At 50.6% G+C, this 26,436-nt stretch overlaps 1 protein-coding gene across 3 annotated transcripts in view; it reads right to left on the reverse strand.

Annotated features, from left to right (window-relative positions):
• The window catches only part of LOC146176274 (uncharacterized), a 91,438-nt gene that overhangs the window by 7,485 nt on the left and 57,517 nt on the right, over positions 1-26,436 (reverse strand). For all 3 annotated transcript variants that reach the window (XM_084582594.1, XM_084582593.1, XM_084582592.1), the window contains 8 exons: positions 13,723-13,785; positions 12,863-12,995; positions 11,834-11,968; positions 11,682-11,758; positions 2,494-3,879; positions 2,279-2,350; positions 2,043-2,164; positions 378-520 (listed from right to left, as the gene is read on the reverse strand). In XM_084582594.1, coding sequence (XP_084438720.1) covers positions 378-520; positions 2,043-2,164; positions 2,279-2,350; positions 2,494-3,879; positions 11,682-11,758; positions 11,834-11,968; positions 12,863-12,995; positions 13,723-13,785 — 2,131 coding nt within the window. The remainder of the gene's footprint in view (positions 1-377; positions 521-2,042; positions 2,165-2,278; positions 2,351-2,493; positions 3,880-11,681; positions 11,759-11,833; positions 11,969-12,862; positions 12,996-13,722; positions 13,786-26,436) is intronic.

Raw genomic sequence — 26,436 nt, forward strand, 5'->3', positions numbered from 1 at the left:
TAATTTGTTTTTGGTACTAAAGTGCAGTGTTGTAACATCGCTCCACTTATACGATGCTGGACTTGGAAAATTTGAGAATAACACTTCTGTAATACTGCTTAAGGTCAGATGCAAAGAGGAATAAGACAGCGAGTTAAGACGACTGCCCAAACTGTTCAGACTGCAGATATTCTGCCTTCAATAGAGAAAATAATGATACCACATGAAATGTCTTGTCGAGACCTGGCAAGATCCTTCTGTCACAGAAGCTAATGCATTTATAACCCAAATGTGTCACACAGGGTTGTGCTTGAGATGAATATGGCAGGCACATGCGAACACAGAGGGCAAGATGAACAATGGCACCTGAAGAGGAACAAGAACTAGGACATGGCTACCTGTCTGGAAGTGGTCCAGGACTGACTGCAGGTTGGCGAGTGAAGCCTTGCTGTGGCGCAACTCTTCGGCGAGAGCCGACTGCTGCGACTGGGCCAAGGCTAGCTGCTGTGCCAGGCTACCGACTTGCTGGTTCGCCTGTTCCCTGAAAACACACCAAGAGGAGTGGTAAATAATGCCGGCAAGCTTGGCCATTTATTACAAGGAGAAAGTTGGGCTAGTTGGTAATGATCCATCTAAAAACGGAGAACATGAGAGACAAGAGCACGCTAGCAACTGATGCATGGTTGAAGAAACATCTTTCACTCAATGAGAATGCACCAGAAAATTCAGCAGTGTTAACAACATAAGAATCAAATCGAACCATGATGTAGCTGTAATATAAGCACACAGAAGAAATCAAGACAAAAACTAAACCCAATGGGTGATTGAAGCAACCAATCTGCATATGTTAAAGGGGAAAACAGCATGAAAACACTACAAAATCGGTTATCAGATACCAAGGAGCCTGCATTCTTTCTCCAGCAAAAAAAATCTATGAAGAACTGATTATCTGCGGTGATTATGTTCGAGGCCTCCAATATCTCTCTATCTACTCTTTGTGTTTTGTGCCCGATAATACTCGTCACACCCAGGTTTGGCCCACACGCATCCTCGCAGTCCTTGCATTTTCTGCTGTGCAGGGGAAGGTTCGTACCATGACCTGTCCTTAGCGACGCAGCATGGTCATGCAACCTTCCGTTCACATGTTTACCCATCTGGCCCATGTAAATCTGGCCTCAGCTAAGGGGAATGTGATACACGACACCTGTCGCACAAGAAACTGCTCTTGTCCCTCCTGCTCTCTCTGTGTTTTCTTGTCTTAGGTGCGCCGTTTTTAGATGGACAAAGAGCCTGAGCGAATAGAGAAACTCCCAGAAGAGCTTGAGAGCTATCTGGAAAAGCACGTTCAACGAATTCTTGGATAGGCAACAAACTACAAGGCATCATCTATCGTTCTGTGGTCCTGCTTACCAGCTAGAAAAAAATGTTCTATAACACCAGGACACTGCAACAAAGAAATCTTGGCTTACTGGAAACTCTTGTCTTCTAACCTCTAAGACTTGCTTAAAGAAACTCAAAACAGATCAACTGGAAGAAAAAGAAATGGGAAGAATTTAATGTCCAGTAAAAAAGTAACAGAGCTTGAATCAAAGCTTATGTTTTATCTTTCCTGACCTCCCAAGTGGGTTCCCAATCACCTTTGAGATTTCTGTCATTTGCAAATGTAATGTCCGGCTGATGGGAAGGCCATGAATAATGATGGCAATGACATCCAGCAACTTATTATGTCTTGAACTAAAGAACTATGCAAGGATCCCTGTAGGATTGTTAAAGGGGTCTCCAAAAGGAGTCTCTTAAGGATCAGTATAAGACCCTTTACGCATATTATATGAATTAAAAATTTCAAGGCCAAAATATGATGCCACTAAATGGACTATGTAATGGGGATGTATGGGTATGCACAATGCAGGAAGAAGAAAGGCACTGCACACCTTCGCAGCTCCTGAAAACATGCTGGGTTATGATAAAGTTTCTTGAGGCGATTGAAAGGTCAGCTAGCATGCACTGCTTGCCTCAAAAGCATCAATACATGAAGAGATTAGAAGTACAGTAGGGACACTTACGTGGCATTCTGAGCAGCAGACTCTGATACACGTGCCCATTCCTCCAGCTTCATCAGCCGGGCCCGAAGGCTCTCCTCCCTGGATTCAGCCTGAAGTGCTTCTTGGGTATAGCTCTCTTCCATCTGCATGGACAAATAGTACACTGGCTGAGTTCAATGTGTCTGTACAGAAGGCTAGAAGGCATGCAAGAAAGCACCCTGAAAAGTACAGGTGGCTCTCGTAAAAAGGAAATGTACCTGGATTAGGTGGGTTCGAAGCCGCTCGAGTTCCTTGTTTAACTTGGCCTCTCTCATTTGAAGTTCTTGAACCTGGCCAGGTGTAAGCATAAAAGGTAAAACTAAAGCACGCACATACACACACAACAAGAAACAGACACTGTAACACGATATAATTAGGCAAAAGTTGATGGTCAACTTGGCAAAAAGGAAAGGAAACAAAACGGTCAACTCACCTGGTTCTGATACGTCTCCGCTTGCATCTGCCAGTGCTGAACTAATGAGCTGGAAGCCAGTACCTTCATGCTGCTGACGTCCTTCTGCAATGATGGGGTCTCCGGTTGTGTGGAACTCGAACTGCTCCTGGAATGGGACTTCTGGAAGCCGCTGTCAGCTGAGATTTCCTCCACGCCTTGCAAGTGTTGCCTTTCACTATGCTGCTGTTGGACAAGCTGGTCCTTCTGGTCTTGCAGCTCCTGCACACGGATCTCCAGCTCCGCTATGCACTGTCTCAGCGCCAAAGCTTCCTCCCGTGCCGCAGCGAGCGCACTGGCTTTCTCCTCCAACTTCTGCTTTGCCGAGTCGCTCTCCAGGCGAACCAAACCCAGGTCTAGCGTGAGCCTATCGACCTCGGCCCTCAGGTCACTCAGCTCCCCTTCCTTTTGCTGCAGCACTAACTTGAGGCGACTCTGCTCCTCATCTGCAAGGGCAGCTCGCTGTGCCAATGACTCGCGCTCTTCGAGCAGGTCCTTCAGCTGCTCCCCATCAACGGGTGAGCACTGCCGCAGAAGCTGAAGCAGGGTGCTGTTCTTCTGCTTCTCGGCCTCCACCTCGAGTTCGCGGTCTCGCACAAGCTGTGAAAGGTTGCGAAGGGCCTCCCGTGCGAGCTCTGTGTCTTCATTTTCTCGGGCCCCTGCCGAAGCCATCTGCTGCTCTTTTTCACGCCGCAGTTTGGCGACAGCCTGGCGCTCTTGGGCAACAACGCCGAGCAGCCGATGCACCTCTGCCTTGAGCGAGCTGCTTTCACGAGACTTTTCGTTCATCACAGACAGGATGCGATCTTTGTCTGCCTGCAAGCTGCGGAGGCGTTCTTCCAGGTTGACTGTGTGTGTGTCCTGGGCTGCGGCTCCGTCCCCTTCCTGACGCTCACCAAAGACGTTGTTGGAAGCAGCCATTTTGGCACTGGCTGTCAATTCCTGCATCTTCTTTTCCAGCTCTCCCTCACGGGCACTGCGGTTGGCAAGCTCCCTCTCAAGCTGGATACACTTCTCTCGTGCCTCATCGAGGCTTTCCCTTAGTTTAGTGTCTTCACAGCCTTCCTTGGTCGCACAGTGAGTATCTACTCCAGGTCTTAGTTCTGATTCACAACCTGAGAGGTGACAGGAAGATTCTAGCAGAAGTTCAGTCTGTACAGTGACTGAAGAGACGGCAACAGGTTGGCTACAAGCTTCTGTCTCTGTTGCTGCATCGCTAAGAGGTATGCAATCAGTCTGTAAGGCTTGACACAAAGTTGTTTTCTGATGGCTTTCACAAAGCTTTTGCAGCCTCTGCAGCTCTCGGGCTTGTTGACGGTTTTCTGCCTCGAGTTTTGTTTTTAGGGCAAGAAGTTTAGCAATGGCCTCCTGTAATAGAGATTAATTGTGTAACGAGTGTCAGAGCTTACTATTCTGGGGTTAGACTTCAATATGCGAGCAACTATAGTTGGCACTTTGCAAAGCTCAACTCCGCTAGAAACTTCCGATTCCACTACAAGGACCAGACAACTGAAAGCAGATTGGGAAATTTTGATGGCATTCAATTTTTCCACTTCTTACGTTATGTCATTACAGAAATTTCTATTTCAATGCAAGAATCGAATAAAACCATTTTCTAGCTAAAGAATTATTTTCACTGCTATAAAGTCGCATATATTTCAGAAACAAAGGAAACCCTGAATCCGAGTGTCGGCCTGTTGTCATGTAATCCCAGTCACCTGCTCTGCAGCTGACAGCAGCCGAGCTGCAACAGCAAGATGGCTGACTGGAAAGTCACAACAGGTCAGTGCCATTGAGTGAAGAGCTGTCTTCCTTTGACAGGCATTTGCCACAAGGTTAGAAATAAATAAAAGAACAAAGGTATTGTTACGACCAAGCATCCGCATTTGCGCGCTCTATTGTTCGCCTGTGGGCATGGAAAAGTTTTGTGAATATGTGGTGATGGTCCATTGGCTCTAAGTGAGCCTGTTTCCAGGAATCCTGTTTTGTAAGCATGTTTTGCTTTGTGGACAACCTGCAAATGCCAAATTGGCCCTGTCAAGAGAACGTCTGGAAAAACACAAAGAAACGTCCCCCTGCGGGAAATAGCAGGAAGTGCTTTCTTTTGTTCACCCTTCCAGTCGAGAAGTGCTATCCTCCAGTGATGAATGCCTCCTATCCAAAGGAGACGACAGAGTGACATGTCCGCTGACGTGCAGGACAAGAAAGGAGCATGACTCATACGGCCATTAAGTGATTTCCCGGGAATGCAGGAAAGATTTGCAATTGTCGAAAAGGGACATGTTGGGAGCCCTATGCGGCGCCACGTGCACTCGGGTTTCTGAGAAGTAAAACCCCTTGTCAGAACCAGCCTGTGGTTTCTTTGCTGAAGAATAGAAATGTACCTCCTCTCCTCGCCGTTCCCAGGCTTTTCCCGCCAACAAGTGATCACGCCCAACGAATGAATGCCGGACCAGTCAGTGCTTCAGACCATCAGTGCAGTGATGTGTTCGATTGGATGCCGATACCTGAGGGGCGTGCCCTGGATTTGGTTGGTCAGCATCTTCAGAGAGGGGCTGGACATAGGGGGGGTTTTTAAGGACGCTGCAGAGCACGAAATGTCGCTCTGGGCCCTGGGTAAACGGCTCATCCAGTCGCTTCTTGCTATGAACTCTTAACGCTTGCCATTTTGCTGATGTACCCTTCTTTTTCATGTAAATATTCTTGTAAATACGTTTTCTCAAAGTGCCAGTAAACCTGCTTGTACATATTTCACCAACTTCGAAGATTCAATCCTACTTCAACCCCGAGTCTCTGCACGCTACCAAGTGAAGGCCGGGTCGACGTAGCCCCAGCGTCACGACAACTGGTGATCAGCGGTGGGATCTGAATCTACAAGCACAACGACTGGTGCCCAGCGTTGGGATCTGAATCTACAAGCCACAACATCTGGTGATTGGAGGTGGATCTGAAGCTACAAGCCACAACACCTTGTGATCGGAGGTGGCATCTCAAGCAACAAGCAGGAGCAACAATCGGCCAACAAGAGGGCAGCTCGGAACATCGATCGCATGTGTGGGTGAGTGCTTGGCTTTTCTTCTGATGTGGACCAGGTTCTAGAACAGGGTTAGATTTTAGAACTGGTAAAGAGAGTGTGGAAACGCCTTTAGGTTTGGTAGTTTGCACTGTTGTTTTGGAAGTAGCCGACACTCGGAGCGATCATGGACCTACAAAAGCTGCAGAAACCGGAACTGTTGCAATTGTGTGAGGAATTGGGAATTGATACAAGTGGTTTGGCACGAAAACCTTTGATTATAAAGGCAATCACAGATTTGGGAGCCGATGATGAGGAGCTCAGTGAAGCATGGAACCTCATCGGTCAAAAAAAGGAACAGCTCAGACAGCAGAAGGAGCGGGAAAAAGAGCAGAAAGAGCGGGAAAAAGAGGAAAAGAGGCGTGAGCGTGAACTTGAGAGGGAAAAAGAGGAAAGGGAGCGCGAACGTGAGTGGGAAAAAGAGGAAAAGAAGCGTGAAAGAGAAGCAAAAAAGCTGGACCAAGAAATTGAGCTCCGGAAATTAGAACTAGAGTTGAGCAAGAGGTCGGGCAATTGTCCCCAGCTAGCGGTACCTCTTCTCAACAAGGAGGCAGATTTCAAGATGTCAAAGTACATGCAGCCATATGTGATATCAGGGGATATCGGTCTGTATCTGGCTAACTTTGAGCGAACCTGCGAAAAACTGTCCTTCCAGCGAGACACTTGGTCTCAGAGATTATTGACGGTTCTGCCCTGCGAGGCAGCGGAGGTTGTCGCGCGGCTAAGCAAGGAGGACGCGGACAACTACGAGAAGGTCAAAGCTTGCCTTCTGAGAAAGTATAGGCTTAGCGCCGAGGCGTTCAGACAACGTTTTCGGAAAGCTACTAAGTCCAGGGACGAGAGTTACCCTGAATTCCTGTACAATTTAAGAGTTAATTTGGGCGAGTGGCTAAAGAGCACAGATTCCTACAGTGATAGGGACGCTGTAGTCGAGCAAATTCTTTTGGAGCAGTTTTATAACTGCCTCCCAGAAAAAGAAAGAAATTGGTTACAGGACCGAGGCGAAATTAAGTCGGCAACTGAAGCTGCCGAACTTATTGAGGAGTATGCTTCGCGCCGACAATTCAGCAACCCAGCAGTGGATAGGCCCCGCAATCCCAAGTTCAGTATGAAAAACCGTCAGGAAAGGCACTTTGCTAGAGTTGGAAACGAAGAAATGAAGGTTTCTTCAGGCAAATTCCCTAGAAAGGACGGCAGTGAGAAAAGTGGGGAAGTGACCAACGTGCAGAACACAAAGAATAAGCTTGAGGCTAGGAAGCCGCTCACATGCTTTAGGTGTAATGAGCAGGGTCACATTGCCGTCAACTGCCGGAAAGAAAAGATTGCTTTCTCGTATGTCAGGGACTGCGATGAAAATATGCAGCTTTTAGAACCCTACCTGCATGACCTAGTAGTCAACGGGAAGCCTTGCAAGGTACTGCGCGATTCGGCCGCAACGATGGATGTTGTCCATCCGGCGTATGTATCGCCTTCCGACTATACAGGACAGTGTGCATGGATCCGACAGGTAGTTGAGGAACAGAGTGTGTGCTTGCCGATCGCGAACGTGGTCATCGAGGGCCCTTTCGGCGAATTAACAACCGAGGCTGCCGTTTCAGGAAAGCTTCCTAAGTGCTATCCGTATTTGTTCTCCAACAAATCGGACATGCTGCTGCGAAAGAGGGGCATCCTTTTCGGAGACAGAGTTGTGCAAGCCTTAACACGTTCAAAGGCGCGAGAACTAGCTACACTGCTCATTCCAGAAAAATCCACAGCGGAGGAAACGGCAGTTAAAACAATGGTAAATGCGGAAGATAGCAGGTCAGAAAACTTTGAGAGCGAGGCATCTCAGATAAGTCAACTTGAAAGTGAGCTTGATGAGACGCGGAATGAGGACGTTCTTGAGAGTAACCTCTTGCCGCCAGTGTCTAGTAATCTCACGAGACTTTTAAGTGGAACCCGAGAGGACTTAGCTATAGAGCAAGCCAATGATCCCAATATACAGGAGATAAGGGAGCGCCACCGCGCCACTAAGACAGCAAACAATATTTCTTTCGAGATGAGAAAGGGAGTGCTGTATCGCTTATTCAAGGATAAGCGCGGAGTAGAGCGGGACCAATTAGTCGTTCCCCAAAAGTACCGCGGAGACTTACTGCGACTTTCCCATGGCAGCTCGTGGTCATGTCACCTTGGAATAAAGAAAACAAAGCAGAGGCTGTTGCAAGAATACTATTGGCCTGGATGTTTTAAGGACACGGAAAATTTTGTACGGTCATGCGACACGTGCCAGCGGGTTGGAAAGGCGCAAGATAAGTGGAAAGCTCCGATGGTGTTAGTACCAATCATTACCGAGCCGTTTCACCGGTTAGTAATAGATATAGTTGGGCCACTTCCTGTGACCGAGTCAGGGTACCGTTATATCCTCACTATGTTATGCCCAGCCACAAAGTTTCCAGAGGCTGTTCCGCTGCGCGAGGTGACGTCCGAGAGTGTAGTGGATTCGCTGCTGTCAGTGTTTGCACGAGTTGGATTCCCTTCCGAGGTACAAAGTGATCAGGGTAGCGTTTTCACGAGTGTCCTCACCACCTCATTTCTCGAGCGATGCGGCATTAAGGTAGTGCATAGCTCGATCCATCATCCGCAGAGCAACAGCGTAGAAAGATGGCACTCTGTTCTCAAACGAGTCCTGAGGGGACTGTGCTATGAAAACAAGCGCGAATGGGATACCTGCCTGCCTGCAGCGCTTTTCGCTTTGCGGTCAGTGCCGCACGAATCCACTGGATTTAGCCCAGCCGAGTTGGTGTACGGAAGGTCACTGCGCTCACCTTTGCGAATGGTGCGCGAAGCCTGGGAGGGGCGCGGAGAAGACCCAACAGTAGTAGAATTCATTCTGAACCTCTTGAATCGCTTACATAACACTAAGGAACTCGTTGAGGCCAGCATGAAGTCAGCCCAGGCTCGTTCCAAGGTGTACTATGATAAGTCAGCCCGTCAAAGGACGTTTTGTATCGGGGACCAGGTGATGTTGCTGAGAAGTTCAAGGCAGAATAAGCTCGAAGTACAGTGGGAAGGACCGGCTGAAGTCGTTGCAAAGCTTTCTAACACTAACTACGCAGTGAAAATTCCCGGTAGGCGTAAAGAAGTGCGCATTTATCATTGCAATCTTATGAAGCCTTATGTGCAGAGGGAAGCCGTGGTAAATCTAACGTTAAACCTTCCCGAGGAGATGGGGGACAACTTGATTTGCCTCAGCGGAAAAGGAAGCAACGCTCAGGAGCTTCTCAAAAAGACGGAGCAGAGAGGAGAACTAAAGAAATCCCAGCTGTCCGATCTGGGCGAGATAATAACAGAGTTTGAGGCCTGCTTCGTGGACAGGCCAGGCAGAACTGATTTGACTGAGCACGATATTGAGCTGACTTCAGACGTGCCAGTGCGATCAAGGTGCTACCGATTTTCTCCAAGGCAAAGAGAAATTCTGGATAGGGAAGTAACTCGCATGCTGGAATTGGGAGTAATAAAACCCTCGGAAAGCGATTATGCTTCGCCTATGATCTTAGTAGAAGCTCCAGGTAAAGACCCTAGGCCTGTGGTAGACTACCGAAAGCTAAATTCTCTCACCAGGGATCAAGTGTATCCTATTCCGAATATTGAGGAGAGAGTAGAACAGGTCAGTAGAGCGGCATATGTGACTACGCTGGACCTTACTCGAGGATACTGGCAAGTACCGCTCACTGAACGCGCCAGCAGATACGCGGCTTTCGTCACTCCGACGGGCAGCTACCAGCCAACAATGATGAGTTTCGGGCTCAAAAATGCTCCATTTTGTTTTTCCCGACTCATGGATAGGGTTTTAAAGGGGTGTGAAACATTCGCGGTGCCTTATTTAGACGACATTGCGGTTTTTTCCGACTCATGGGCGGACCATATGGTACATCTAAGAGCTGTACTGAGCCTTTTGCGTCAAGCTGGACTAACCGTAAAGGCCGAGAAATGTTGCCTGGCAAGGGCGACCGTGGACTACTTGGGTCACAATGTAGGTCAAGGTTTCAGGAAACCCAGCGAGATTAAGATTTCTGCGGTAGCAGACTACCCGCGGCCGAGCACGAAGACGGAAATTCGAGCATTCCTGGGTCTGACTGGGTACTACAATCACTACATCCCTAACTATTCAGCTTTGGCTAGCCCTCTGACCGACGCTCTCCGCAAGACAGAACCGACAAATGTAGTCTGGGACGAACAAAAGGAAGCCTCCTTCGTAAACCTGAAGGCTGTGCTGATTAGCCGTCCGGTATTGCGAGCTCCAGACTATGGCCGAGAATTCACGGTCCAGTGTGATGCCAGTGATCGAGGGTTAGGTGCTGTTCTCTGCCAGAGAGATGACGACGGTAATGAGCACCCCGTGCTCTACTTGAGCAGAAAACTGAGTTCTAGAGAGAGGGCTTATTGCGCGTCAGAGAAGGAATGCGCTTGCATTGTATGGGCCATTCAAAAATTGCAGTGCTATCTTGGAGGGGCCAAATTCACCGTAGAGACGGACCATTGTCCCCTGGCTTGGCTGCAAACTGCGACATCGAAGAACAGTCGCCTTCTTAGGTGGAGCTTGATTTTACAGCAGTACAATTTTGAAATAAGATACAAAAAGGGGAAGTTAAATGGGAATGCGGACGCGCTTAGCCGCTCTTTCTAAGCGGTCCGAGATGTTCCTCACCATGTATCCAAATTGATAATCAGGTTTTTTTTTTTTTTTGTGCGCTTGAATATAGATGACTATGTAAAGCAGCACGTTTGGTTTTCGAGGCATACGTGGGTCCTGAACGTCTTGAGAGTGGGCTTTTCTCGAACAACAATGGCAGTTTTCTTTTGACCTGGTCTCTTCAGACGGGAGCCGAGTGCTTGCTTCGACATGTGGTTGAGTTTCAGATAGCTCAAGCAATTTGGCCTACAACAATCAAGACAACGCGACATGCAACAGCGAGCTTCAAGCGTTCACGTGCAGGCCATTAAGTCGTCTCTTCATGCAGCAGCTGCGGCTGCTGCCCTCCGAGTCTCTTCTGGCGGGGGAGGAGGCTGTTACGACCAAGCATCCGCATTTGCGCGCTCTATTGTTCGCCTGTGGGCATGGAAAAGTTTTGTGAATATGTGGTGATGGTCCATTGGCTCTAAGTGAGCCTGTTTCCAGGAATCCTGTTTTGTAAGCATGTTTTGCTTTGTGGACAACCTGCAAATGCCAAATTGGCCCTGTCAAGAGAACGTCTGGAAAAACACAAAGAAACGTCCCCCTGCGGGAAATAGCAGGAAGTGCTTTCTTTTGTTCACCCTTCCAGTCGAGAAGTGCTATCCTCCAGTGATGAATGCCTCCTATCCAAAGGAGACGACAGAGTGACATGTCCGCTGACGTGCAGGACAAGAAAGGAGCATGACTCATACGGCCATTAAGTGATTTCCCGGGAATGCAGGAAAGATTTGCAATTGTCGAAAAGGGACATGTTGGGAGCCCTATGCGGCGCCACGTGCACTCGGGTTTCTGAGAAGTAAAACCCCTTGTCAGAACCAGCCTGTGGTTTCTTTGCTGAAGAATAGAAATGTACCTCCTCTCCTCGCCGTTCCCAGGCTTTTCCCGCCAACAAGTGATCACGCCCAACGAATGAATGCCGGACCAGTCAGTGCTTCAGACCATCAGTGCAGTGATGTGTTCGATTGGATGCCGATACCTGAGGGGCGTGCCCTGGATTTGGTTGGTCAGCATCTTCAGAGAGGGGCTGGACATAGGGGGGGTTTTTAAGGACGCTGCAGAGCACGAAATGTCGCTCTGGGCCCTGGGTAAACGGCTCATCCAGTCGCTTCTTGCTATGAACTCTTAACGCTTGCCATTTTGCTGATGTACCCTTCTTTTTCATGTAAATATTCTTGTAAATACGTTTTCTCAAAGTGCCAGTAAACCTGCTTGTACATATTTCACCAACTTCGAAGATTCAATCCTACTTCAACCCCGAGTCTCTGCACGCTACCAAGTGAAGGCCGGGTCGACGTAGCCCCAGCGTCACGACAGTATGTATGGTGAAACTTGATGCTCCTCAAAGGGGAGCTGCAACAGCAATGGTGTTTAAACAAAGCTTGCCTGATTTTGTTGGTCCAGTTCCACAAGGCTTGCTTCCAACTGCTGCTTTTCTTGAAGCAACAACTCAACTGTGTTATCTGGAAGTAGAACACAAAGAAGAATGTTGCAGACCTAGCCAACACACTAACTATGTCCCACACAATGTAACCCACCAGGCACAATGTCAGTCTGGCAGCCACCATCCCTTAGCCTGGCTTTCCTCTGCACCTCTGGTTTCACGGCGGAGTCCAGAACAGGTGTTTGTAGTTCTGCATTAGATCCTTGCTGCGGGGGTGATACTTCAGCTCCTACAAAAGATTATAAAAGCCCAAAATCAGCTTCTTGTAGGAAATCAGTTTTGAGTGCAACTGAATATGGCAATCTGTATGTTATAGTTCCCTTCCAATAAAATTAAGACTGGAAAAAATACCAAAGTGCCAAAAAGCCGCACATCCTTTCAGACAACAGTGGCAAATGCACTGGAGCTAGAAAACTTTAAAGAAACTGCAAAGGCCCTGAATAACCAATAAGAGAATTACAATTTTCACACAACGAACGCATATTCTTGTCTATGGGAGACTCGGTAATAGACAGCTCTATATACACTGTGATCACAAGAATCTTCATAAGAGTGTGGGTGCTGTGTGGCAGATATCAAACACTCAACTCGTGCACTGCAGCCCATAGCTCCATATTTTTTAACCACCTGCAACAAGCACAATGTCCGAAGCAAGCAAGAATGTGTGACCAATGTGGAGGGCAGAACCAGATCAGTGTTTAAACTCGTGAGCTCCAGTCATTCAGTGTGCTTAATAGCCCTCTTGGCTATTAAGGTTTAGTTTGTAGGGTTTAACGCCTCAAAAAGACTCAGGCTATGAGAGATGCTCTTGGCTATTAAGATATCTAAAGTTCCATGCAGCAAAACATTCAATCAAGAATAGCTATTACATGTATCACGAGCAGTCACCAACAGTAAAAGCCCGACCCCAATTTCTTTTCTTGCCAGCATTAAAAAGCTTTCTGTGGGAAAGAAGATGCCAGAGGGCTTGTTCACCTCAGCGCTTACAGGTGCTGAAAAGATCACCAATGAGGCTGTCAAGACTACTAGAGTGCACGCCGAGACGATACTGCTCGAGCTATTTGTGGCACTGGCCAAGAACACAGAGCATGGGAACACAGAAATGGGGACTTATAAAACGTACCTGCAGCCATACCCTGCTGCTGCTGCTGTTGCTGAGCCCGTGACTCTGCAAGCTGCCTGGCATGATGACTCTGCAGGGTGGCCACCTCTTCCTGTCGCTGAATGGCAGCCTCAGAGAGCGCTTTTTCAAGCTCCTGCACAGAAAGGCAAGGAGAAAACATCCCATGCGCTTCTCTTACTGCATGTAAAGAGTGCAATTACACATCACTCTGGCCCCAGTGTATGCCTGCAGTCTCAAGCTCATGGATTGTGACCTTGCCAAAGGAATTTTATCCCTCTGCACCTAGAGCATGCTGCATGAACTGAATGCTACACTGTGCAATTTGCGCACCAAGAATTAGATGGCAATGCACTTGCACGAATGACACTGCTTGCGCAGGGAGCAATGAAATTAAATTTTAGTTTTCCCCAATACTGCACCCATATTCTTTTGGCTTCAGCAAAAGAACAAAAAACAACACTGGGCGCAAAAAGTTGTTATCAAAGAAAAGTGGGTAAAACAACAAGAATAACTTCATGCACGGCCATCGTACTGAGCTCTCCCAATGCGCAAGCTTTTACTTCCAGCACCATCCAAGTAGCAAATGGCTGCTAGACTGTCTGGTTTAGTTTGGTTTGGTTTGTGGGGTTTAACGTCCCAAAGTGACCCAGGCTATGAGAGACGCCGTAGTGGAGGACTCCGGAAATTTCGACCACCTGGGGTTCTTTAACGTGCAATGACATCGCACAGTACACGGGTGCATTGCTTTTCACCTCCATCGAACTGTCTAATTCAGCCCTTAACATTGCATGATAGAGGCTATAATCCAGTGTCTCAGTAGGCAGCAGCAAACACCTCAAAGCAAGCACAAAATGGCATACCTGAATGCGCTCCCTTTGCTGCTCCAAGAGGAGGGAAATTTCTTGCCCATCTTCATTGTTAGCCTGGAGAAACAGACAAAAGACAGGAAACACATAAAAATTTAACTCCACTAAGAGAACAGCCATTCAAAAATGAGACAAACCCATGTATAAAAAAAGTTTTCCTTGTTTCCTTATCTATCAAGGTCGAAACAAGTGTTAGCCTCTTCTGGAAAAAAATAAAAGAAGCCCTGTTGTGAGCCAGTGGTATTTGACCAAGACCTTAGTGCCAGAATAGTAAATACCTATTCCAGCTTTCCCCAAAACCTTAAATGAAAGTCCGTTTCACAGACCTTATACTAAAACAGGATAGACCAGGCATGCACCCTCTCTGGACAGGGTGAGCCAAAGCCTGCCTGAAGCTTGGTGTGCCCACTAACGGAAATGGCAGTGGGAAAAGGAGAGAGGGTCCACCCACCCTCATCAAAGAGAAGCTAGCCTTGCGCCGCCCATGCGGCAAGATTAGCCAAGCTCTATCGCCTCCGATACTGCCTACGTCGGCATGACCCTACAAGGGAAAGTGTGCCCCTGATAAGGACAATCGAAGTGGCCACCTCGCTTCAGGAGTGCTCGGCAAACATGCGCAGACCTTCCATTTTCAGCCGCTCCCTTCTCTCCACGGCACACCTGTTGCAGCCAACGGCCCAATTCAGCTACATTCAATGCCGTAACTGCTGCTTCCCTTACTCCGAACACTGCCACAAGATGCAACACCACTGACACAAGGAAGTGTTGGTGATCAGTGGAATCAAGAGTACGGGCTGGTTCAAATTCAACAGCGTCTATGAACTACTGTAGCCAGCTTGTTCTTCTATGTGTCAGATGCAACTCTTTTCTTAAACTGACAGACTGTAAAGGCATGGCGACACACCACTGATGCTCAGATTCTTAGTGCAAGACACTCCCACCCGCTGTGACCGACAATGAAATTCTGCCCCACGTTCCCAGAAGACGAGACCAGCAAAGATACCCGGCCTGTCTGTAACCTCCGGAGTGCACGAGTTTCAATGAAACTTTTGTTTGCCTACATGACCCTATTTTGAGTGCAGCACTTGTCTTTGTAGTGCACATGAAGTGCCCGATAAGCAGAAAACCTATCAAGCAGCCAAGAACAATGAAAGCATACCGACAATGGCGGTGGATGTAATGGAACGATAAATATCAACCCAGATAGCAATGTTTCAGCGAATTCTGCTTTTTGTCCACTGTGCCGCAGATGCCGTCAAAACTCCGGGTAATAAGACAAAAACGAGTCATTATCTGCAAGCAGACTGGCTGGTCAGCCAGCAACAACAGTAACACAAGCACTAACATGTTGCTAAGCCTTTTGTAGGTGCTCCTCATTTAGACAGGAGCCATCAAATGGACCAGCCGGGAAACAAAGACACGGTGACTGCATCAGCAGCACATGGGGCACCCAGAGGTGAAAAGGTGACAATGAGAGGAAGAGGCTGTTCCCCTTTCCTCCTCACTCACCGCTCCCCCCCCCCCCCCCCTACCCTCAACTCTGTGCCTGCACTGACGACATCTGTCCATTCAAGCACGGCAGAGTGGGCCTCCTCCGTTCCGCCTGAATGCGGCTGCCTCCCCAGGGTGCCACCACGTTTGTTTCCCTTGTTGGCTCCTCCCACTCCCCTTCCCAGCTGCTGAGCTCACGAGGTAGGCAAAACACCTGCCGCCATCGCGCTCAAGCGGCACAGGCTAAACTGTTGCCAGCAAAGCTGGGCCTTTGACTGTCACGTCCACAAAATGATTTGCTCCACATGAATGTAAGCGCTCACTGAGTACATAGAGGTAAAGCCATTTTGGGGATACTAATGTGGTTAGTAGTACTCAGATAGAGATGTCTCCTTTAAACAAAGGGCTAACAAATTGAGCTTTTCAAGTAGAGTGAAAGGTTCTACTGACATTTCTTTCATCTGTTGTTTGCCACTGAAAATAGAACCAGCAAGAAGCTTAGCATTGTTGCCGGTCAACAAAGCTTTACAAGCTGTTATTAAGAGTCCGACATTCAGCTTTGTACGAGGCACTTGGCATCAGTCTCAGTTACAAACGATCAGCCGATGAGAACAAGCTGGTAAAACATATCAAGAGGACACGTAACCTACACCTCACAGTGAAACCTTCCGAAAAAAAAAAAATTGCTATCTACAGTGGTTCGCAAGCAAGCTAACATGTTACATATGCTTGTTTAGAAAATGTAGTTAAGATGCAACATCTCCATACAGCAGTGCTCATTAAAAAATAAAATGCAGCAACTTTAGCTTCAAAGCATAAAATATATTTGCAAACTCCGTAGGTGTGAAATAACTGTATTCAAGCGAACAGGTATAACAAAGCGACTCAGAAATGGTTACGTACAAATAATATGGGCGTATTTTTGTTGAGGCTGTCTTGCAAGCTTAGTCTGAAAATTTATTCTTTGCAGCACATGCAATGGCTCACGCACGAGTCGAATCGGGCAAGCTCAACTAAAACCATGCTTATTTCGCTGAGAACGCACAAATTCCAAAGAAGAGTAGTTGAAACAAAAAAGGCTCGAATGAAAAGGAATGAACAACCACATTCGTCAACCACAAAAATTTCCCAGAGTGCCCTCTTCCCATCAATGTGAAGCAAAAACGACAAAGCGAGAAGTCAGACTCCTCTCGTGCAGCTTCAACTCTGGTCGAGGTCGGCTAGAGGACACAGACGTGGAGGCGGAGCCATCACAGCGGGAGGGGTGGCAGCAAGTGCACAAATAGAGAAGAGCGAGCATGCACACTGCAGCATTTTGTGTGCGAGCAGCGTGCGAGAAAGGGAAAGCCATCGCATCTAGAGTACAGGTTGCTCGACATTTTTGAACTGCCACTCCACGTTAGTTATTTTCTTCTTTTCCTGCTCCCTCCTCCCCATCCTCCTCGTCTATCCTCTGTCATGTGTCAGGCCGCTCGCTGCGCTTTCTGCTCAACCTGCTGGCAGCCACAGAGGAAAAAGAGAAAGAAAAGAGGGGAAATGGAGAGAGGGATGAGACACGCAGCTCTTTCTTTTCTGCTTGCAGCTTTTTTTTCGAGCCAACCAACTAGCGATGTGGAATGGTGCAAGTCAGCCACCTGCACAGCAGACTTTGCAACACGCCTGGCAGGCTGTTTCTCTGGGCTCGATAGCACGCTACATCAAAGTAGAGTTGTGAGTCCCCGTGTGTTTCACGAGTGGATAGCAAAAGTTAATAAAATAAATGAGATCAGATCCTGTCTCTTTCCTGGAACTGAAGCTAGAGCACCGCAGCTCGAGAGCAACTGTAACAGCAGGCAGGCAGGAAATACCACTCTGGAGCGTCATTCTGGCGTGCAAGGAAAAAAAAAAAGAGTGAACAGGTAGAAATCAAGGGAGGCAGAGCTAACAGGAACAGGCACACATGCCCCAGAATCAAAATGCTGACGAAGCATTTCGAAAAGCTGTGCAAGGAAAGTTTTACCTGTAAGCTGTTTAAAATTTGTACCCGCAAGCAGAGCTGTAGGGGACCGAGCAAGCTGTCGTCACTTCTGACATCCAGTACATTGTGCTTGTCTCATAAAACTATGCAATTTTGTGAAAGATGCAGCCTGTATCAGGCAGCCATGTAGTACATATGCTGCGTTACATGTGGCCTGTTCGCATACATCTTGTCTCCATTCCAGAATTTAAGCAGACAATGCACGGGCACAGTAAGCATGTACTGTTCATTATGTTAAAGGAGGCGATGGATACACCATGCAAGTATACTGTACACTATAGAACAAGTGCTGGCGATACTCCGCGCAACGTTTTTCCCCAAAAGTACGAAAGATCGAGGAAGTTATAAACGCGTCAGTAAAGGCCAAACGCGCGGGGAACGCGAGCAATCTGGTTGCAATGAGCTTCTTTCCTGAAGGAATAAATACCCGTCAAACGAAATAGGGACTATGACAAGGCCAAAGAACGTTACACAGCCGAGGCCTTCGTTCCAGAAAGAGCCGCCGGAGAGCCCGCGGCGACGTCGTAGAAAGTCCCCACGAGCTGTCGGAAATGGGAGCTAGTCGAGACGCGTTCAAGGAATCCTTCTTCCTTGGCCACGGCCCACAATAAAATGTTTTACAACTAACCGGATAACGGAGGCTCGGTGAGGCGAAGCGCAAGATATACTAGAGCCTGCGAGCAAGCAGGGCGCGTATAGATAACGGAAAAATGTCCGAATAAGCGGCGGACGTCGGGGCGGTGATGATGACTTCAGGAGCTAGAGCGTGGAGGGAAACGATGCCGAGCGGACAGCTACGCCGGCCGGTGCCGGAAAGGCGTCCGCCATGCACGGTAGTGGCGATGGCGGCGGTGTGTAAAAATTTACGAGTCACCAGATAAGCGGTACAGCGGCGGGCCCGTTGCCGACAGCGCCGCAACAGGGGACTTTGAACCTCGCGTCGGATTCGCTTTTCGCGCTGGGACGTGTAGCGTCTGGATTCCCGGCCGAGAGACTTTCGACCCTTCTCGGTCGGCACGTCCGCCGTCGCGCAGCTCTCGTCACTACTAACCTGGCCGAGGGCGAAAGAAAAAGGCATTGCGTCAGCTATACACGAGACGCGCGCTTTCCGCTCCGCGTTTAGAATACACGCACACAGCGCCGGCTACATAGCACTGCTATCTGGCAGCACGTCCGCGCACGCCGCCAGAGACGACGACGACGAATCGTCGTAGGCGCCGAGACCCGTGCCGTCGATCTCGGCGCGCCAAAGAGTTACGCTCAGTGCGCAAGCGTAACTAAGAGGAGGGGAAGAATTACAAGGGTGCAGCGGACAGCAAGACGTGAGCAATGTCGTCGTCGATCGAAAACCCCCGCCTCGACACGGAAACGCACGCGCGCGCGGCACGCACTTCGCAGTGCTAGAAGGGTTGCGGCGGTGGGCGCGGCACAGAAGGAGACGGCCGGCGAGCGAGATGGAAAGCAAAGAAGAGAACAATGCGCGTCTCGAAAGTGAATTACGAATCTGCTGCTTTCCAGGGCTCTGCAAACCGCGGGCTACGAAACAAAGGCTTTCCTTGCTTGCTGGAGATCTGGCAGGCCGCGGCGGACAACGGTCCCGCGGCCACGACTTCCTTTCGGTCAGAGAACTGAAATTACGCTCGAATCTGAATCGCGGTCAGGCCTCGGCGAGGACAATGCCCCAGAGAATTAGAGCGGTAGAAGAGCTGTACCGGAGCACCGGCGAGGTCCTCAGTAAAAAGCGCGCCCAAGATGCCGAGACCGCAGCAGAAGATCGCGGCTCAAACCAATGGAGTTGGCTGGTTTGCACTTCGACCAAGGCTATGGCCATATCATCCGATCTTCACCATCATTAACGGTATCAACGCCGTCCCTTTCTGGCAACGCTCCGTTCCGGATGCATCATCACTGGGGGAGACGACACTGGGGGCTTCACGGTCGTTCGCCGGCCAAGTTGGACGCCGCAGAGCGTAACAAAATACACAGAGGAAGAAAGGAGAAACGTACCGGCGTATTAACAACCGATGCGACCGATAGCGCGAGAGGGGGGAAGTGGGGGGGGGGGGGGGCATAAGTATCAGCAGCCTCCAAAAAGTGAACAAACAAAACTGCAAAGAGGGCCACCACCAGTGCGGTGTGGCTCGTGCCCCGGAGAGCAACGGCGGCTCTAGCAGCAGCACCACAGGCGGAGGAACGTTGCATCCAGCCCTCCTCTGCACAGCGCATGCATATTAACAGCGGGGGCAGCGACACAGATTGCCGTGCACGCAACCCCAAAGCCGGCAGCAAAGGGAGGACGCCTGGGTGTGTGCGTGCGTCTGTAGGGTGGTGGGCAGAGGGAGAGACCGGTGGTGCCGGCGTCGGCGGCGATGCGTGATGCTGGTGCGCGCGCGCCGGCCGGGTCTCGGTCAGAGAAAGCCGTGACCCCGAAACGCGGGCTGCTGCTACTGCCGTAGCAGGGAGTAGGAAGGGCGTGGAGGAGAGCAGCCGTGTACGAAGTAGTAACCCTGTTGCCGTACCCCCCCCTTATTTCAGAGCGGTCCGCTTGGAAAAAGGAAGCGAAGGACCGAAGAACGGCCTCCTCCTCGTCTTCTCTGGCAGTGGCTGCAGCTGCTTGTCGCCGCAGCCCCCCTCCCTTCTCTTATAATCAGGTCGGACAACGGCTTTTCACTCTTTTCCTTTCATCGCGATTTCCCCTTGCCAGTTTCTTCCTTTGCCGCTTTCCGCACTCGCGGTTGTCGAATCTTATTTGCTGGCCGGTGAACCGCGCAACGAACTCAACCGCGATACGGTCACCCTGTCGACCTGGTGTAACGATGAGCAGCTGCGCGCGGACAGCAGAAAGGAACGAGGAAGGTCGAAGGCACCAAAATGAGGTGTAAATGACGCATTAAAACTGAGTTCAAAGATGGCAACAGGCCGCGAATGCACTTTTTTTTTTCTCTCGCGTCATACCCGTCGAGCTTCCCGGAATGTGTTAAAACGCCGAGACGTGGCCAGCCTGAGACTCCTCCGCGGAAGCAGCAGCAAATACGAGACGCAGAAGAGAGGGAAAAAAAAAAAAAGAAGATATCAGCAGAGAGAGACGGACGCGAGAGCAGGCATAACGCGGTCGAACACGTATCCAACGGCTTCCAAGGAATCTTCCGGCGGGGATTCTTGGGATCCATTTCACTGATCGTCGCCGAAGGTTGGCAGCCGGAACAATGCCGACGTGGAGAATGGCTTGAACGGCTAAATGGTAAAATGCAACGGCTAAGCCAAACTGTCGATGCCTTTACCATCTTTCTTTCTTTAGTGCGCGGATGTAGAGGGTCATGCTGCTACAGTGGACTGGATGTCCCGTGCGACCTCGCCGCAACGACGCATGCGCAGAACTCGGTGCCAACGCCAGGTGTCGCTATACGGTATCGGATTAGCTCTCTGCGCGGACGACGGTGTCGGCTACGCGCACGAGCTGACGCCACAAGACATCTCGGGTGTCAGGGCAGTTCATCACGTAACCGACGTGCAAGGCTTTAACGTGCCTTACACAGCAAAGCCGCCTGACATATTTGCCACCGCATCAAACCGAAGGAGAACAAAGATGGCGGCGCTTAAGGGCGCCATTTCAGCTCAGGCAGTGCCCGCTGTTCAGCAAAGGAGCAGTTTAGAAAGAAAAGGGCAGGTGGCACATGGGCGTTACCACGTATTTCATGCCCAAGCCACGGCCGAATGAAAAAAAAAAAAAAAAGGAAGGAAGGAAGGAAGAGGAAAGTAGAGTGTCATGAAAACCAGTCTTGAGCCACACATTTACTCTCTGCGAAATCATCATCAGCCCGACAACTACTACAAAAAGGAGGGAGTCTCTCCCATATATGTATATTAGTACTCAAGAATGTAGCGACATTAATACCCAAGAATGGTAGAAAGTTGGACAGCCGTCGATTAGCTCAGTTGGTAAGAGCACTGGAAGCGATCTTCGGAGGTCGTGAGTTCGGTTCCCACCATCGGCGCGTTGGTTTTCCTTCTACTTTGTATTTATCTTTCTCCCTAAATTCATTGCAGTACTAATCCAGGTCTTTAGATAAGATTATATTCTAAAGAAATCCCCTACGCTTTCCTTGGCCTCGCCGATCTGTTGGCCTTTTTGCTTCGCACACACACACAGATTATATATATATATATATATATATATATATATATATATATATATATATATATATATATATATATATATATATATATATATATATCTGCGCCAGCTGCGGCCACTTCCAGCCCGCAAACTTCACAGGAGGCCAGAAGCGCGCACGCACAGAGCGCCGCCTTTTTCGTTCAGACACGTGTAGGCCATGTACTGGAGGGCAGAGACACCCAGCATGAGCCGTCCGGTCGCCCTTATTACGGCGGGCGCCTATCAAGGCGACAGCTGCAGGCGGTGCGCGCACGTGCGGGGGAGCTCGAATCGGTGTAACTTGGCGCAAACTTCGTCGGTCGGGGGGTGCGCGCCCACGCCTTGTCGGAGATCCGCGTCCTGGCCTTACCTGTAGAAGATAAAACGGCTTCGGATGCCGCGGAAAAGGCCCGCGCAAAACGCACCCTTTTCGCTAAATCGACGTCTTTACTCCGCCATTCAAAGTTGCGCGCATCGGAACAGGCGATGGGGACACCACGCGGAAAACAAAATGAGTTTCCAGGCGTACGCGGGCTCCACGAATGCGTAGAGAAAGCGCTCCGAGCAAAGCAGTCCAATGCTCTTTGCACGCATATTTATCTCATTCCCAGTATAATGCGCGAACCGCGGTGACGGTCTGTCTATACTCATGGGACGTTGATAACGCGCGGAGAAAACCGCACCGTTTGTAAAACAAAGTTTCAAACCAAACTAGCAACGATAAGTGATGGCGAAGGCCACCAAACCGAATGGAGGCCCTCAATCAAGCCATAAAGAGACCAGCCGCAATCCTTGCACTGAAATGAGGCACGGCATCGCGAATCTGCGGCCAGGGCAGCGTCAAGATCGAACCGGCCAGGTATACTGTATACTTTGCGTGGACCAGCGAAACCACAGGCACTCATCAGGCGACAGACTCGCTGCGCTGTCCAAGGAACACTCGTGCCGCGATGTCCCGCGTAGGCCTACAGACCGCGTCCTGCTTCGGGTTCAAATCACCTCACGCAAATGCGGTCCTTGAGGAGCCACACTCAAGTGACCGTCGTCCTGCGCTGCAAATTGTGGAAAGTAATCATACAGACTCGGCGGCGAAGCGTCGACGCCTCTCAGAGAGAACAATGTCTTTTCACACTCCCTCCTTCCCCCCAGGATGGCTTCACGGGGAGGGCTCGCATCTGCAATTCAGAAAAGCCCAGCAGGCGGGCGACCTCGTCCCTGGACGTCCTTCCAGAGGACGACGTGTGGTAAAGCCAGTCGCTGCTACTGCATTCGGGGCTGTCTGCGTGCCAATGAAGAGCACTGCCCACGCGTATACGCGGCACAGGCAAACAGCGAAACGCTATTCCCCGCGGGTTCGGCTTTGTATATACGAGGGTGTGCGCGTTACACACGACGAGGAACTATGGTATGCCGGGACGACCGCCAGCTCGGCTTTCCTACCGACTCCGTCCGGTGGAGACAGCTCCGGCAGGCGGATAAAACGAAGAGAAAGAGACAGACGCGCCGACGGGCGGCGTATACATGCGACCCGAGATGTAGCGCGCTGCATATACGATCCGCCGCATCCTGTGCAGCAACCCACCGAGTTCGAACGAACCGGCGCGTCACGGAGCATGCGCAGACTGTTCAGTAAGGCGAGACGCGCATGATTTGGTCTGTATAGCAAGCAGCAGCGTACGGTTGGGGCAGAGGAAAAAAAAAAAAAGCGTGCCTGACAGCAAAATAACAATGATAACAATAAAAAGAAAGCATAACAGACGAAGACGCGCAAACGAGTCGACACGTTTTACCGCATCGTTTGCGCTTACGGGCAATCCTTGCAGCTTATGGGCGCAATGTGTGCCCCAGCAAAGTAACCGATCTGGTCAGCTACTTATATTATAAAGACGTTAATGAGCATGTTTGTACTTCAAGTGTCCAAAATATCTATAAAACTTTGAACGCACAAGCATATGCCATGCTTGCGTGACGTTAGTCGGGAAAGGTGCCACGTTGGATAAGCGCTCGGAGCCAAAGCGCATGCGCAGAGCACTTTCTCGCGCATGCGCACTAGTCACGACCGCCGTTTCCCCAGGCAGGCCTGCTTTCCCGCTGTGCTTCAGCCTTCTCAGTAGCCCATCGTCTCTCGCGAACCGCACCACTCGCGTCCTGCCCTATCTGGATATTATACGGGCCCGGGAAGGAAGCAGCATGTGTTCCTTTTCCCACTGGCCGTGCAATGAAGAGCGTCGTCGCAGCTGTGGAGGCTACTGCCGGTTGCGGCCGTTCTTCTCGCTTGCGTTCGTGTTTCCTTTGTCGACAGCATTTCCTTTGTTGGGAAACAATGAAAATAAAAAGAATAAAAGAGAATGCCGATCCGCTGCTTCTCCTCCTCGGTGGCTTCCTGACATGCAACGAGCAGGTGGCGGGCGATCGGCGCGAAGCTGCTTCTTGGCGAGTGCAAGAACACAAGAAGGCGCTTTCAACGAGATGCGCGACTTGAGACACGGCGATACACACGTATTACATGCTTATACATACATGCGCACACGCGCCAGAGAGACTGCCTCGTGGTGTACACGTGGTGAGCTGTTCGCGCGGCTTTAGTCACGATCTTTCGTGGGGTATATACGGTCGTGTGAGCGTAAACTCGTCGACAGATGCGCGGGAGTTCAGTATATACGACCTTTCTACACGGTTACAAGAACCCCTCGAAGTTCACTCTCTTCGCCTAGCGTCGTCAAAGCGCGTGACGTCATGTGATCCGCGTGTACCTCCGTGCGCGAAAGAAAGCAGTGACTGCTGCTCCCTCAGCCTTTATAACTAGCGCAAAATACGAAGTGCAACGTTGTTTCTTTTTCATTTACAGCGATCGGCGTTCCTGAAGCATAAGGCAAAGCGATGCCGACTAAGACTGAACAAACAAAAGTCACAAAATAGTAGGAGGGGATGAAATTGAGGTGGCATTCGGCCGAAAATATGCGCACGCTGTTCCCGACATAGGCGTCCTACATTTACAACGTGGTTCCCATCATTGTTCGTGTGGGTTCCTCCCTGCGGGTGCCAGAGCTGTTTTTCTCCACAATCCCCACAATAATAAAAAAAAAAGCTTACGCTCACCTGTCCCACAATGGTCAAGAGTATACCAGCAACTACACAACCTTCTCTCACTCCACTGCATGCGTCCGGGCCGTTACACGAGTGGAAGCGCCCATCCCCTCCGGAAGCCTCACCGCACAGATTCGTCCCGCGTTCAGTGGCTGTTAAGAGAAGTGCTGGGGCAGCCACATAATCGGCCGATCCATCAATCAATCTTCTCCGAAAGAAAACGTTTCTTCACTCCCCCACGAAAGCGACAATCGCTCGAGTCGCGGAAGCAACGGCAGAGCAGAGACGCCCAGAGTGAGAGAGAGAACGAACGCGCCCTGCCAGCGCCTTCCGACATTTTCACGTCCTTGCTGGGGATGAAAAAAAAAGACGAAAAGAAAGAAGAAGGCGCGACAGAAAGGAAAGACGAGAGCGAAAGGAAGCGCCGGCTGTAGCAGTCCCTTCTCACCTGCGCCGCCGCTTCGCCGTTGGCCTAAAGGAGGAGCCCACGGTCACCATCACCGGCCACGCTGATACAGTCTTCACCGCTGCCCTTCTTAGCCAAGAGCCGGCGACCACCACGAAGAACTGCCGTAGAGGGAGGAGGACGTCCACCACCGGTCCTCGGGAACCAGAGTCGACCGGCGGCCGATGAAGACTTCGGGGCGGTGGCTGCCGCTGTAGCGGAGCGCGGGAGGAGAAGACCGTCGGGCGTGTGCTTCGACGACCGCGAGGAGTGGCGGGAGAGGAAGAGAGGAAGGAGTCGTCAGCGGTGCGCTCGCGGCGGAGTCTGCGCGGCATCTGGCTGCGGATCGCGGCCGGTCGCCGGTTGTCGGGGCGGCCAGCCGACACGCGCCGCCCCTCCCCCGCAGCGCCGCCGCCGACGTCGCTGCCGCTACGCCGGCGTAGCTGCGCTGCCGTCGCGCCGCCTGACGCCCGGTGGTTTCCGGCGTGCCTCCTCCCCGCGAGAGGTCGACGTCGCGGTGGCTGCTGCTGCCGCCGTTACTGCTCTCGCTCGCATGTGCAACGATATGCACTGGCACGGAGGACTAGTCCCCGTCGATGACCCTCCTCGATGCCTGTTCCTTTTAGCTCCGCTCGTCACAAGCACCACGGCTGGTGGTGGTGTCGCATACGCCTGGCACGCTTTCCCTCTTTCCGCAGTTGCCAGACCCGCCCAACCAGGGAGAGACGGCAGCAGTGCACGGAAGAACGCACTAACGCGTCACCTCGATGGCTGAACGCGCACGTGTCGATCGTTCGATGATGCCGGCGCTGTTGCTGCATGCAGCCTCCAACGAGCATGCACGGCCTAGCAGCAACAGCAGTCGGTCCTGCGACGGAAGTCATCGCGGCCGGCAGAATAATTGTCACGCGCCATCGTGCTGGGGCGCTTCCTCTTCACCTATGAGCCAGGCTCCGTTCAGGCAGCTTTCGGCACCGAAAAAAATGTAGGGCGACGATGAATCCGAAATAAACCGGTGCTGGACGGTTTCGTCGAATATGCACTACATGTTGCTAACGTCAAGGCTGCTACACCATGGAAAGCGGCATCGGGGAGGGTCCAGTAGCATCGGTGATGGAAGGACCCTTACCGACTACGCTAGAAGGAAGGGGGGGGGGGGGGGAGGGGGGGGGGGCGGTTGTTCGATGTAGTAGCGTCAGTGCACGCGAAGACCAGAATTGCCAAACGATATGCTGGCTGTTTCACTAACGTTGGCGATAATGAGCGCAGGCAACTCCGGTACACGACTGCAACATACCGCATTTTCGTTCAACCAGCCCACTGGCCTGGAAATATTTCCTTGGCAAAAGAGAACCAGAGGATACAAGCACACATCGCGAGAACGCATGGTCAAGTGCGTTTAAGCAACCGTGCATGTCCGCAAACGCCTTCGTCTCGGAAAGCATGACCGACGGCGGGTTATTCACGTCAGCTCCGCCTTCAAATTGAAGAATGAAGCTTAAATTCTTGACC

This window comes from Amblyomma maculatum, chromosome 10 (genome assembly GCF_055883805.1).
Source record: "Amblyomma maculatum isolate TAMU_Amacu chromosome 10, ASM5588380v1, whole genome shotgun sequence".
Classification (NCBI taxonomy): Eukaryota; Metazoa; Arthropoda; class Arachnida; order Ixodida; family Ixodidae; genus Amblyomma; species Amblyomma maculatum.